Source organism: Morone saxatilis, unplaced genomic scaffold (genome assembly GCF_004916995.1).
Source record: "Morone saxatilis isolate NCDOM2014 unplaced genomic scaffold, NCSU_SB_2.0 Contig6, whole genome shotgun sequence".
In the NCBI taxonomy this organism is placed as follows: Eukaryota; Metazoa; Chordata; class Actinopteri; family Moronidae; genus Morone; species Morone saxatilis.
In genome coordinates, this window is record NW_023340206.1 from 8,668,468 (window position 1) to 8,681,015 (window position 12,548).

General features: G+C 42.0%; 3 protein-coding genes across 3 annotated transcripts in view; all 3 read right to left on the minus strand.

Moving 5' to 3' along the window:
• The window catches only part of LOC118339782 (microtubule-associated protein 2-like), a 58,818-nt gene extending 56,484 nt beyond the window's left edge, over positions 1-2,334 (minus strand). Inside the window, exon 1 of the mRNA XM_035677509.1 lies at positions 1,071-2,334. The gene's annotated coding sequence lies outside the window, so the exon portion shown is untranslated. The remainder of the gene's footprint in view (positions 1-1,070) is intronic.
• A 143-nt stretch (positions 2,335-2,477) lies between these two features.
• acadl (acyl-CoA dehydrogenase long chain) lies at positions 2,478-7,434 on the minus strand. The gene is made up of 11 exons (XM_035677508.1): positions 7,089-7,434; positions 6,335-6,508; positions 5,937-6,074; positions 5,193-5,357; positions 5,023-5,089; positions 4,785-4,949; positions 4,553-4,654; positions 3,840-3,953; positions 3,545-3,672; positions 3,359-3,445; positions 2,478-3,269 (listed from the first exon to the last, which is right to left on the minus strand). Exons 1-11 carry the CDS (start codon positions 7,160-7,162, stop codon positions 3,176-3,178), a joined length of 1,308 nt encoding a protein of 435 aa, XP_035533401.1. The 5' UTR covers positions 7,163-7,434; the 3' UTR covers positions 2,478-3,175.
• Positions 7,435-8,941: 1,507 nt separating this feature from the next.
• On the minus strand, positions 8,942-12,208 carry mylz3 (myosin, light polypeptide 3, skeletal muscle). Its single transcript, XM_035678004.1, has 6 exons — positions 12,076-12,208; positions 11,552-11,579; positions 10,034-10,177; positions 9,759-9,929; positions 9,567-9,644; positions 8,942-9,471 (listed from the first exon to the last, which is right to left on the minus strand). The coding sequence occupies exons 1-6, from the start codon at positions 12,076-12,078 to the stop codon at positions 9,443-9,445; spliced, it is 453 nt and encodes a 150-aa protein (XP_035533897.1). The 5' UTR covers positions 12,079-12,208; the 3' UTR covers positions 8,942-9,442.
• Positions 12,209-12,548: the final 340 nt, after the last annotated feature.

The window sequence follows — 12,548 nt, forward strand, 5'->3', positions numbered from 1 at the left end:
CCAAAAAGACGCAGCTATGGTCAGAAGACCCCAAGGGTGACATTGCGTAAGATTTATAGGCTAGTTCAAACATGACAGACGAGATATGAAGAACACATTTAGACAAATACGCACACACGCGGCTCCTGCTGTATGTCGCCGCAGCAAGGCAGCGCCATTTCTCAGATCATGCTGATTTAATCACAAACAATCAATTCAATTCAATTCAATCACATATATCAATTTTGGAAAAGCCCCCAAATTAAGCCCCCAAAAACATTATTATGGCACATTAGTAAAGCATTTAATAGAAATAACTATAGGTGTTATTACAAATCAATACATTGTTTTATTTCCAAATCTTCAGATATTTTTCCAAATACATGTCTTTATTCATTGAAGTTAAGGCGTTAAATTTACCAGCATTTGACACCAGAGCTGGGGTGGTCAGGCATTTTTGAGGGTGGCAGCAGCAAAGTGGGGGAGAGGGTGGGGGCTAGGACAGTATTTATTATTTTTAATAAGAATAATAATAAAATAATAATTAAAATAATCTACACCTCCACATGTTCAACTCAGTGTCTTTTTTTCACAGGTCAGTCTGCTCTCCCTGTGCTGCAGCGAGCAGCCGGCAGCAGCGCCGGTTTCAGCACCATACAGGCGTGGACCAGAACAAAAGGCGCAGGCTGCTGCAGCAGGAGAGAGGCGCACCGGGACGCAGCAAGACAACCAGAAATCACCGCAAATAAATCACAGCTTAACATAGATTTTTCTCACGCACAAATAATTTCAATGTCCAAATCCTCACTGAAAAGCTGTTGCAAACTCCCTGTCGAGATCATTTCATATCTCTTCACACATAACTGCACATCACACCATGACGCGCGCTCACACACACACACACACACAACCGCTGAGGATTAAATGACAGCAATGCCGGCATTAATACACACTTTGGCTTTTCTTCTAGAAACTTTTACAGCTGCCAGTGTTGCATTAAAAATGCTGAAACTCTACAGTCATGCTGGTTTGAGCAATCATAAAGCCTCATTTCCCCCAGTAAATGATAAACAAAGACCTTCAGCTCTTACCTGCAGGTTCAGGCTGCTGAGCGGCACTAATACCCTTGTGAGTGAGGAGAGCTGTAGTGACAATGAGAGCGGTATGGGGCCCTCTGATCCCTCCCCTTGCAAATGAAGCTACCGTAAGTGCAGGAGTGTATGCGCAACGGGATTATATGGCTGCAACATGCATGGCAGGCAAACCCTCCCTGTGATGATGTATGACATTTGTGCAACATCTTTGGAGTGTAAATGTGTAACACATGCACGGAAATAAACAGCTGTACACTGATACTGCCAGGCAGGACAGCCAGCAGGTGCAAAGGGAAGTGCAGAGTCATTGTTTCAAGAGCTTCTGCATCCCAACACCATACTGGGCTGCTTTGCTGAAAATGGGGATCCACTGTGTCCGCAGCAGAAATGAGTGCAGAGCTGGAGCACTGGGGTGTGGCTGTTGCTGAGGAAAGATGGAGAAGGGGAGAGAGAGAGAGGAGGAGGAGGAGAGGAAAGGGGATAACGTGGGATGTGATGCCAAGGGGAGAGTGGGTAGGAGGGGCAGGGAAAGGAAGGAGAGAGGAAACACAGAGGAAGGGGGAGAATGATAGGAGGAGAAAGGAAGGGAAGGGAAGGGAGGGGTAGAAGATGCATGAGTGAGCAGTAGCTGCACTCCTGCACCCCCCAGGTGAGGCGTGGTGGGGGTGTTGTCTGCTTCCTCAGCTGGCACTGATGGTTTTTTTTGGAGACTTTAAGCACCCGAGGCAGACTGGCATTCTGGGCATTTACAGGCACATGCACCAGATCCACAAGAATACATGGTAATGCAATGAAATAAAGGGTACATTTGTTGGAAATATGGTACTTATCATCCCCAACTGGAAACAGATAAGGCTGAAATTTTGAAAAGATGCTTTAAATCACCCAGTCACATTCAACAGTGTGCTTGTGCCTGCTGTATGTGCTGCAAAGGAATCAAATGGAAGTCTGGCCATTTGTCATCTCTCTGCCAGCTTTGTACATGGATGTACTGCCACCTAGTGATGGGAATGGGACAATGCAGAGTGGCAGCTGATGCTGTTTTACACGTTTTTCAATTGAATGCACCTTTATTAACAATCCACCCCTTCCCATCACATGCTTAGCTCACACTGTGACATACTCCCATCAAGTCTTATGCCAGTTCTCAGCTAAAATGGTCAAGAACTTTTAACATTCATATCCTTGTGAGGGTAAATGGTCCCCTTAAGTATTGAAAACAAAAGCAGAGATGCATGTACACATTGGATGGAATTTGAAAACATAGCACCATCTGCTTTCAAAAATCAACTCAAAAATGTTTAATTTGATATAAGATAATAATTAATATGTAATATGTCTCAAACATTCTCAATGGTTTGGTAAAACAGCCCATGATTCTAAATAAAAGTGGCGCGTAAAACATAGTGTATACTGTCTTTATTTGATTAAGGACGGTGTGGTAGGACATTTTCAGTGCTGACATAAAGGCACACAGATCTGAAAAATAAATTTCTTCTGTAGCTTCATATTGTACAATCTACCAACAAACACATTCACGTACAAAAATTAGTCCTTAGTGCACTTGAAACCTGTTATTTTTCAATCCACAGTGAGTTGTAAATAGACATAAAAATAGGTAAAAGTTTTAAAACACTTGATTAAGGAGCTTAATGAAGCCTTTTGGAAGCCTGTTGTCAAAATGTCGAGCCCTTTCCAATTACATCAGAATGCGAAATGCTAAAATGCAGCATAGCAGTAGAACAAGTCAGCCATGTCAGAGCAAAGCATGTCTAAAGTTTGCTCACATTAGCTAGCATTAGCCACAAGAGGCTACTGGTCATACTAGGCCAGGTATGGCTGCAGCTGCAAAACCCCTGAGTGTACTGAATTAGGTGAGTGCATTTGAAAGTGTTATTTCTTCTTTCAAAAGTTATCCCTCGACTGATTTGAAGAATTTAAGCACGATTAAACTACATTCTGTAATTCTTTGCATTACCTTTTCACGACCGCTCAACATACTTTAATCCATTTTCGGACAAACTGTCAACTACGAATAAACGTCTGTGCAAACCAACTAACTTTCCCCAGTGCTCCTCCACCATTGAAAACATCCCGATTTCTCACTTCTGGCTGACGATGCTGCGTGCAATGAGTTCTTTCATGATCTCATTGGTGCCTCCATAGATGGGCTGAACACGGGAGTCCACAAACGCCCTGAAAAGACAGCAACACAAGTTCAGCAACTTGTCTGAACCTGGAATACCTCATAAAAGTTACCCCTACCAACCCTCTTACACACTTACTTGGCAATGGGATATTCCCACATGTAGCCCCAGCCTCCATGGAGCTGCAGGCACTGAGTGGCCACCTTGTTCTGGAGGTCAGATGCCCTGAAGAAAAGACAAATTACATTAGCAAATGGCAGCAATGTGGCCTGTTGTTTGAAATTAGGTGCTAGTTGGAAGAACAAGTATAAGACACATTCTCACCAGAACTTGGCCATGGAAGCTGTGGAGGAGTCCAGGCGTTTCTCAGCGTGCAGCTGAAGGCAGTTATCTACGAATGCTCGGCCCACACAGATTTCAGTCTTCAGCTCTGCCAGCTTGTGCTGCACAGTCTGTGGAGTAAAAATAGATGCAATATTCATTCTCCTCAAGAAAAATTCTGATTCTTTGATGAAAATATCTAAAGCAGTAGCTGAATAAGACTTCAAACATTGGCTACCGGTCACAGCTAAAACAGCAACAACAAAACACTTTTCAATAAAAATGGTGTTATACAGACCTGCAGGTGAGCGACCGTCTTGCCGAAAGCCTTCCTCTGCAACACATAGTTCCGGGTTTCCTCAAACATGAACTCACAGCTTGCTATGGCCATGTCAGCAATCAACAGACGCTCCTACATCAAAAAATGATTTATGATCAAATGAACCGAAACGACACAATTACCTGATAAATAAAGCGAATAAAGACACTGAAACACTGAAACTTGTGCAACACTTGTGCAACACTTGTGCAAGCCGTGACAGCGCTCTGGCCTGTTAGTGCCTTGTTCTTTTTTTGCAGGTTAATGTAATTGGCAGGTGTTGGGCGGTCCACCTGGGCCCAATATTCCCAGTCACTATAAAAGCTGCCACTATAGCCTTCTCAGTATTTTTGTACTGTATCCATAGTATATTGTATACTATAATGTCACTTTAGTCTTGCTTCTCATTTGGGGATAATCATCCTCTAAGCATACCTTAAAACCTTGCGGGGCAAATTGCAGGCGTTAAGGGTTTTAAAATACCTTATTTGCCTCTATGAGCTCCAGTGGTGAGAAGGCAAAGCTCCAATAGCTAACGTGTTTTTAGGACACTGGCATGCTCCTGTCCCTTTCACTACATGCAGTTTTTTTTATCTCACGTTTTTTCCCTCTTCAACTCTCCCAGTTTGAAAACCTCTGTAATAAAAGGCATGAGAATGCTAAATGGCAAATTTCCCCTATGTTTCTTTCACCTGAGGCAGTTCATTCATCAGGTAGTAGAATCCCTTGTTTGGTTCCCCCAAGAGGGCATCAGCTGGGAGCCGCACATCCTCAAAGAACAGTTCAGCCGTGTCCTTTGGAAAGGAGAAAAAAAACAGTGAGACAACAGAGACAAAGTGTCCTGAGATCAACCGTTAGCGTGTCCTCTAGCAGGATGGCAGATTGATGCAAACACTGTCTCCCCAAGCCACTGAGCTCCAGTACCTGGGCCTTCAGACCGATCTTCTCCAACTTGCGTCCTTTCTGGAAGCCCTTCATGCCGTTCTCCACCAGGAACAGACTGATGCCGTGCGCCGCTGTCTTCGCCTCGCGGTTTGTCACGGCCACCACCACCACCAGGTCTGACATCCAGCCGTTCGTGATGAACACCTGAGACGGTAAATAGTTCAAACTGATGCAAAGATGCAATAAAAAGGCCGTTTTCGCTTTTATGACTCAGTACCTTGTTGCCATTGAGGATCCAGTCACTGCCATCCCTCTTGGCGTTCGTCCTCACACCTTGAAGATCACTGGAAAAAGTAAATAAACCTGACTGGTCATCAAAGCTAGACTCCATTTATTGTATACATGCTGCTGATTTCTTTGATGTTTCATCTACGCCTGAGTCCTGACCTGCCTGCTCCCGGCTCTGTCATGGCAATGGCGCCGATGCATTTCCCAGCAGTCATCTCAGGGATGAAGCGCTCAATCTGTTCCTTGCTACCGTAGTTGCTGATGTAGGGCATGACAATCTCAGAGTGCAAGGAGAAACCCGGGCCTGTGCAGTTGGAATACATTCTGGAGAAAAACAAAATCGCATTTAAAAAAGTAAGTGTAGTGGCAAATCTATACTGATTATAAATTCATAATGGTTCATGCATTAGCACTGTCTGTCCTTTAGCTAAGAACTCTTTAACTATGTGTAAGTAAGTATGTGTGCCATTTTCTGGTGACTTAGCAAAGAGATTAGAAAGCTAGATAAGAGAATATGTTTCTTTATTGATTCCCCGTAGGAGAAAATCAAATCAAACACAGCAGCATAGGTGAATGTAGTGTAAAAAGTATAGAGTACAATAAAGTACAATAGGAATATTATAAAATATAGTAAAAAATTATAATGAAAAATATATATACTATAAGCAATATGCAGTAAAATGGTGTGCAAAATATTTTGAGCAACCTTTGACTAAAAAACTGAACTGTACAAACAAACTGCACCTTAAAGATAAATAGTTTGTGCACTGTAGGTTGAAAGTTAAACCAGTCATACAGCTATGAAGAAACAGTTAGGCAGCTCAAAAACTGTGGATCAGTTAAAAGAGTCAAGAGTTGAGACTGTATGATTTCATTGTGTTTTTAATTTCAAAGTCAACTCACTGCTCCTCCCACGTGACTGCCGCAGAGAACAGGTCTCCTCCGATGCCACCGTGCTCCTCTGGTATCATTACTCCCAGCAGGCCTTGCTCGCCAGCCTTCTCCCACACCTCCCTGCTCACCTGGCCCACCTTCTCCCACCTGGAACAAGGAAAAAGGGATTGTAGTGAGGCAGGGAATAACTAAAAATAAAAGGTTTTGTGTCTTTGTGGTTGTTCTGAGCCTTTTGCTGGTCATTTTGAGACTCTTAGTGGTAATTTTGTGTCTTTTTATGTTTGCTAAATGCCCTTTTCTGGTCATTTCGAGCCTCCTTGTTGTCCTTTTGCCTTTTTTTTTTAGTAGTCCGATTGACTTTGCAACAATAAATGCTAACAGGGATCTCAAACAGAGATTCCACTTACTCCTTGTGGTTTGGGATCACTTCATCTTGATAGAAGCGGCGGACACTTTGTCTGAAGAGATCATGGTCTTCGGTTAAGATCCGGCGGGTGCCGATGTCCATCAGGCTTTTAGCACTGGAGGTCTCCGGACGGGCCGAGGGGACAGGCTGCTGCTGGGCTTGACTGTGCTGTAGCCTGGAAGGAGTTGCAGAAATTCAACCAATCATACTCTCCTGGAAAGCCAGCAAGTGGCTGATTTGGCAAATAAATTGACATTGGTAAAGCAACAGGGGATTATGGGTGATCAGTGTGATATTCATTTTAAGAAGCTACCATAAGCATAAAAATTAGGGCTGAAACTACTATTTTCATTATCCTTATCTGTCGATATTTTTCCTGTTTTATCATTTCGTCCATGAAATAACAAACCCTGTAAGCTGGAGCCTGGAAAAAGTTTACTTTTACATAATTGTACCAGAATAATAACTGTAAAAAAAAAAAATTAAATAAAAAAACACACACACTGCAACTTTCTTAAAGACAATAAATTAAGATATTTAAAAACACGTTCATATACTGACACTGAATATCTGGAAGTGTGTCAAAGGTCGTGTACGGACAACACGTCGATTACAATACTATTATCTGAGCGTATAGCAGCAGCAGCCTGTAAATAATACACATAACACATTCAAATCACTAATGAATCAAACAAATGCATCCATTTAAACAAAATATGACTTAAACATTCAAACTATTTACGCTATAAGTTTACCTTGCAGTGGCCGCAGACAGCACCTGTCGTCGTCCGGAGACATTTCTCAGGCTTAAAAGACAAGTTTTGATCATTTTTTTGTGAGTAAAAACTGCAACAAACTATCACGGAAAAAGACACAAGCAAACGTGACAAAGATCGTGACGTGAACGCTCCTGTAAAGACGTATCACTTTGTTGTGAGTCACTGGCTCCACCCCCGCGAAAAAAAGTACGTTTTAATCATTAACATATGCTCTGGGTCGCAAAGTTAAGACGTTTTCGGTTCTGTGTCGATACTATATTACTATTAATAACCTTTTTTTTTATGGCCATAAGGTAAAGAAAGTGTTCACACTCGGAACAGCAGAGTGAGGCCTCTTACGTCTGCCATCTCTCGGCTTTTTGTATTGACTTTGAAGGTATCACCACCTACTGCACCGGAGTATGCAGACATGGCTTTATATGACTTACAGTAGACAAACATACAATTAAATTACATTAAAAAATCAAATTAAAAATAAATATCACCATGACTTCGCTATATCCTGTTATATAACCTTGTATCCTTCAAAAAAAGAAGACAAAAGTCAGCAATATAATGTATTCCGTCATGTCTAAGAGACATAAAACATAATAATTTGCAAACAAAATAATTGTTGTTGCAGAAAAAGAGGTCCCGGTCTTTACATTTATAGTTATTTTTGGCATATACAGATATCTAATAATCAAATTTAATAGAATAAAACATGAATTTAAAAAAAAACTTTCATTACCTTATACATGTATTTATTTCACAATGCGTGTGGTGGCAGAAAACGGTTCAAACAAAACATTTGCTGTTTTTAAGTGACATGAGGTGCTGTATGTTGAAAGTCTGACCACTTCCTAATTACAGCACAAGGGGGCAGGCTCTCTTAAAGTTAAGAAAATTAAAACCAAACTATGTGCTTCAGAAGGATGCAGAATTAAAGTCTAGCAGTAAATGGCACCTAAAACCTGCACCCGTTTGTACTTAAACACATGTCCCTAAATTATTGGGTATATCTGACATACTATAATGATATACTATAATGTCCAAAGCCCATATGTCTTTAATAGTGTTTGTTTTCTTATAATACATTGTCATGTAATGATTATCCTTTTGTTTATATTGGCATTATATGTGATATATGTGATTGTTGTCTCCTTTCAATTGAACTGTTGTCATATTTCTGTGTCATTATCATGCAGAGGAAAACAAAAATATATATTTGTGACACTTTAATGGCACCATCTGCATGTGAGTTTAGGTGGTGTGCCTGATGTGCACGCCTGAAGTCTCAATATTTTATACATAGGCTCAGGATAAAATCATCCAAATACCAAAAAGCATACATTTAGATTATAAACTAACCTTGCAGATATAATAATTAGCTACCTTTAGCCACAATATGATACCGGCCATCCTCATAGAGCTAAACTCCCCTTTATATGTACCTATTTTCTTCTCCTGCTTGTATAACAGTTGTGTTTATTTTTTACATATCTGTTCGGCTTTGTTCTCCTTGGGTGTAGCTGTACGTCTATTTCTACCTTCCTGTTCTTTGTGGACTTTGTACACACACACACACACAGTACGCACTGTTTAAACAGGACTCAATCCCTTGTATGTGTGCAAATAGAATGAATGTTTATTATATATTATTATTCTATTTATTTACTTTCTGGCTTTAACTGACATTTATTGATTTACCTCCTGGCTTTAACTGACATTTACTTATTTACTTTCTGGCTTTAACTGACAATTATTTCTTTACTTTTGGGCTTTAACTCTTACATCCCTGCATATGTACAACTGTTTGTGGACAATGAAAGATCAAGAATCAACCCAGATGGGATGTACGTTGGAAAAGTTTATTCTGACATGAACAGAGTGACAATAAATAAAACTTTTCAGGGAAGTGGGAGACTTTTGGCAGTCTATCCACAACCATTCCCCAGCACCTTTGGCATTGCTGGGCCAGTGATGGCGTGACTGAATGAGGTGGTGGTGGGAAGGGAGGGATCTACCCTCACTTGATGAGCGGTCACCCCTTCTCCCCCGTTCCTCACCCCATATGGTAAGTGGAGAAATGCCCCGGGGGGGGGGGAGTAAAGGGCCAAGTCATGGGGGTCTACAATGGAGAGATGATGGTAATGTCCCGAGAGAGGAGGGTTTTAGACAAAATGGAAAGGAAAACAAAATAAAACAACAAGATGGGTTTGCTTCAACATCCCTTGTACATAGTCCTTGTCTTTCCTTGGTTGGTCTTTGACACAGTGTAGATGTCCTGAACACTGTTGGGCTGTCTGTAGGTGAGCTACAGTTTCTTCAGCACTCCGACTGCTGGCCTCTTACACAGACATGATGTGCTTGACGAAAGCTGGAGAAAACAAAACCCCATATGTCAAAATCTTTGGCATAATATATCTACTTGAAAAAACAAACAACTGGGAATGCTGGGAAATCAAAGCTTACCCTCATAGTGCACACTGCCGTTCTCATCCTCCTGGCCGGTCATGAGGGCTTCAATCTCGGCCTCAGACATCTTCTCTCCTGTAGCGTGCAAGGATCCATGTCAAGAACGTGCTCTCCATTTCACATACCGTGCATGCTAAGCAAACTATATTTGTGTGCTTCTATATTTGGCGAAGGTGACTTGAGACTCACCCAGGGTGGAAAGCACGATACGCAGCTCAGCGCCCATGACTGTGCCGTTGCCCTCCTTGTCGAAGACGCGCAGACCCTCAACGTAGTCGTCATAGCTACCCTTTGGTTGGCCGTCAACCTCCTTCAGCATGGGGAGGAAAGCTTCGAAGTTGAGCCTCTTGTTGGCCATGTCTGTAGAAAAAAGTCACACGTGATGGCACTGTTGTTACACATGCTTTCATCTTAGAGCCTAAACTGCAGTTGTGCATTTTGCGCGCATGCAACAGGGGTCTTACCATCGGGAGTGGGGTTGCCCAGAATCTTTGCAACATCCTTGTTGGTGGGGTTCTGGCCCAGAGCACGCATGATGTCAGCCACCTGGTTGAAGGCCACCTGGCTATCACCAACTCTGTCAAAGAGACCAAAAGCCTCCTTGAAGTCTGGTCGGAGAGGTGGGGAGAGTTAAGAGAGAACTTTGAGTCACAAAGTACTGACACAAGTCGGTCAAAAGAACAAAAAACACATGATTTATGTTGCCATCAAAATGTCTGGTTGACATCAATGCTAGCAATGTTCTTTTAGGCCCCCTTTGGGTTTTAAATTCTATTCTATTACAGGGATCTTGGTCAGCTATGGCAGCTATGTGCTGGAGGATCAAAGACAGTAGAAGCCACATACTTCAGTCATTGTTCTCAGCTAATGGGGAGCGACAGCTGTACCCAAGCAGATACGGGGAAGGTACCGACTGGGGCCTTACCAAAGGTTAGCTTCTATGAATCCTACCAGGAGGCCAACTCAAAGTGACCTTTTTGATAGATTAATGTTCTCGCGTGGCTCCCGAGCAGCAGCCGTAGCAGCCCCCTCTTCTAACCCCTCTACATTCCTGTCTCCACTTGCATTTGGGAGGAATTTAGGGCGACATCGGGAGCAAACTGATACACCCCGACAAAGTAACGCAGGCCATATAGAGGCATGGCCCCATGTCGCTGCTCAAGTTATACAAGAATGCTGACTGCGACGTAACCAACACCTTGCACGTATTCCATTGGTATCAATGCACCAGAATGTGCAGAAGCACCACTATTTTCTTTTTTGGGTGCAAAGCTGGCCAAATTCAAAGTCCATATAAACAAATTAACTTGATCAGAAGCACTTTTGCGCTTTGCACTGCAATTCTAAGATGCCCAATTTGGGAATATATCTTTCACTCTGAGTTGAACATATAATACTAGAACACAAGAAAAAAATCTATACAAAAAAACACCATCTATTCAGGACACGTCTTTCAGCACTGAACAAAAGGGCTGGGGATGGGGCTTTGGAATCACAGTTTGGATTCCTTGTGTAAGAGGATGCCGCCAGACCTGCATCTTAAACCTTGGCCTGGAGATTAACACCTCTGCCCACTGTGGGTTGCAAGACAAGGCTAGGTTGGCTTAGAATAGACATATCTCAAATCCTCCTCGACAACTGGACAAGTCATTGGAATGGCACGTCCAATGGTGGTCTTCAGTCTGGAAGTTTCCTCATCCCTACTTCCATCTTTTGGCTTCATTTATTTGGACTAAAGTAGGCAGGCCCGTAGCTACTCTGAGAGATTCTTTATAGTGACAATTGCTGACAAAATCCCTCGCTAAAAAAATGACAGACTAAGCTTGTGGAAGAAAATTTGGAGGGCATGCTCTCCTGCTGGTAAAGGTGCAAGTAAATGTCACTCTGCATGATGATGAAAGGAGCGGGATTCTCATTGTTCACATGCTAAGATATTTATAAGGGATGAGGACTGATTTTTGATTGAGATTTTCTTCACTTACCCTCAATCTGGTCTGCTGTGAACTCGGTCTGTCACATAGAAATACACGAAAAAAACCACACACATACACCAAACAAAAAGGTACATTTACGAATACATAAACACACGGAACACAGAGAAACAAATGGTTTATGAGTATAGAAACCAGGATTATGTAAGATTTTCTTACAAGAATGTATAGTAAACTATCCAAAACTGCACTAAAGAAATATGGTGAAAATATAGGTTCCTTGCATTTAGACATAAGCCTACACAAACATTAATCATAGAAATGTGGATGTATTTCAAGGCGGTGGTCCTGGGCCACTCAACCAAACCTTTTTTCGCAATTAATAAAGACAAGCTTTTTAGAAAAGTATCAAAAAGGCTTTCTCTTCCCTAGCCCGATTTCAGTGATGCCAATAAAGTCCCAATTTTGGGATTATCTTGGTGAGATGAGATCCAAACCCATTCCACAAAAAAAAAAGAAGTAACTCCATCGGTACTGCCCCACCCAAAACGTCCAAAACACAATTTTGTACACACCATTTTGGAGAGTTGGAGCTGGAGGAAAGAAAGGAGAAGAGAAGCTCGAGTCCCAAGACAGAGTGGTCCTGAGCCATGGTCAAAGCCCCCTCTTATTTATCCCAGGCATGTGATGTCACATATGCTAATAGGGCAGATCAGATGACACGTTGGAACATCTTTAACTTTCTTAGGGCACACGGAAGGGAGAGCAGTGGGAGTAGGCCTTTAGAAGGGGACATGGATATTTTTAGAAGTAGAAATAACTGTGTCAAGACTCTGCTTCTTCTGTCTCAAGATTTAAAACTGTATTTAAACTAATTTCTATAAAGAATAAATTCTATCATTGACTTGATATCGAAGGTATTCTCTTTAGGGAGAGATGCAGTTGAACTGTGAATGTAATTGCAGAAAACTCAGCTATCTAGTGGCCCAATTCAGAAGGGCTCAAAGCCCAGAGAGCTCATTTACAGGGTGGTATTTTTAAACAGTGA

What these genes read in the sequence shown, in the direction of transcription:
- acadl (XM_035677508.1), bottom strand. Translation starts at nt 7,162, where the DNA reads ATGATCAAAACTTGTCTTTTAAGCCTGAGAAATGTCTCCGGACGACGA. An exon ending in GTGATCCCAAACCACAAGGA is followed by an intron (nt 6,075 to 6,334) that starts GTAAGTGGAATC and finishes TCCTTGTTCCAG; the next exon opens with GTGGGAGAAGGTGGGCCAGG. An exon ending in GGATCCTCAATGGCAACAAG is followed by an intron (nt 4,950 to 5,022) that starts GTACTGAGTCAT and finishes TTACCGTCTCAG; the next exon opens with GTGTTCATCACGAACGGCTG.
- mylz3 (XM_035678004.1), bottom strand. An exon ending in CACAGCAGACCAGATTGAGG is followed by an intron (nt 10,178 to 11,551) that starts GTAAGTGAAGAA and finishes CTCTCCGACCAG; the next exon opens with ACTTCAAGGAGGCTTTTGGT. An exon ending in CGGCAGTGTGCACTATGAGG is followed by an intron (nt 9,472 to 9,566) that starts GTAAGCTTTGAT and finishes TGTTTTCTCCAG; the next exon opens with CTTTCGTCAAGCACATCATG.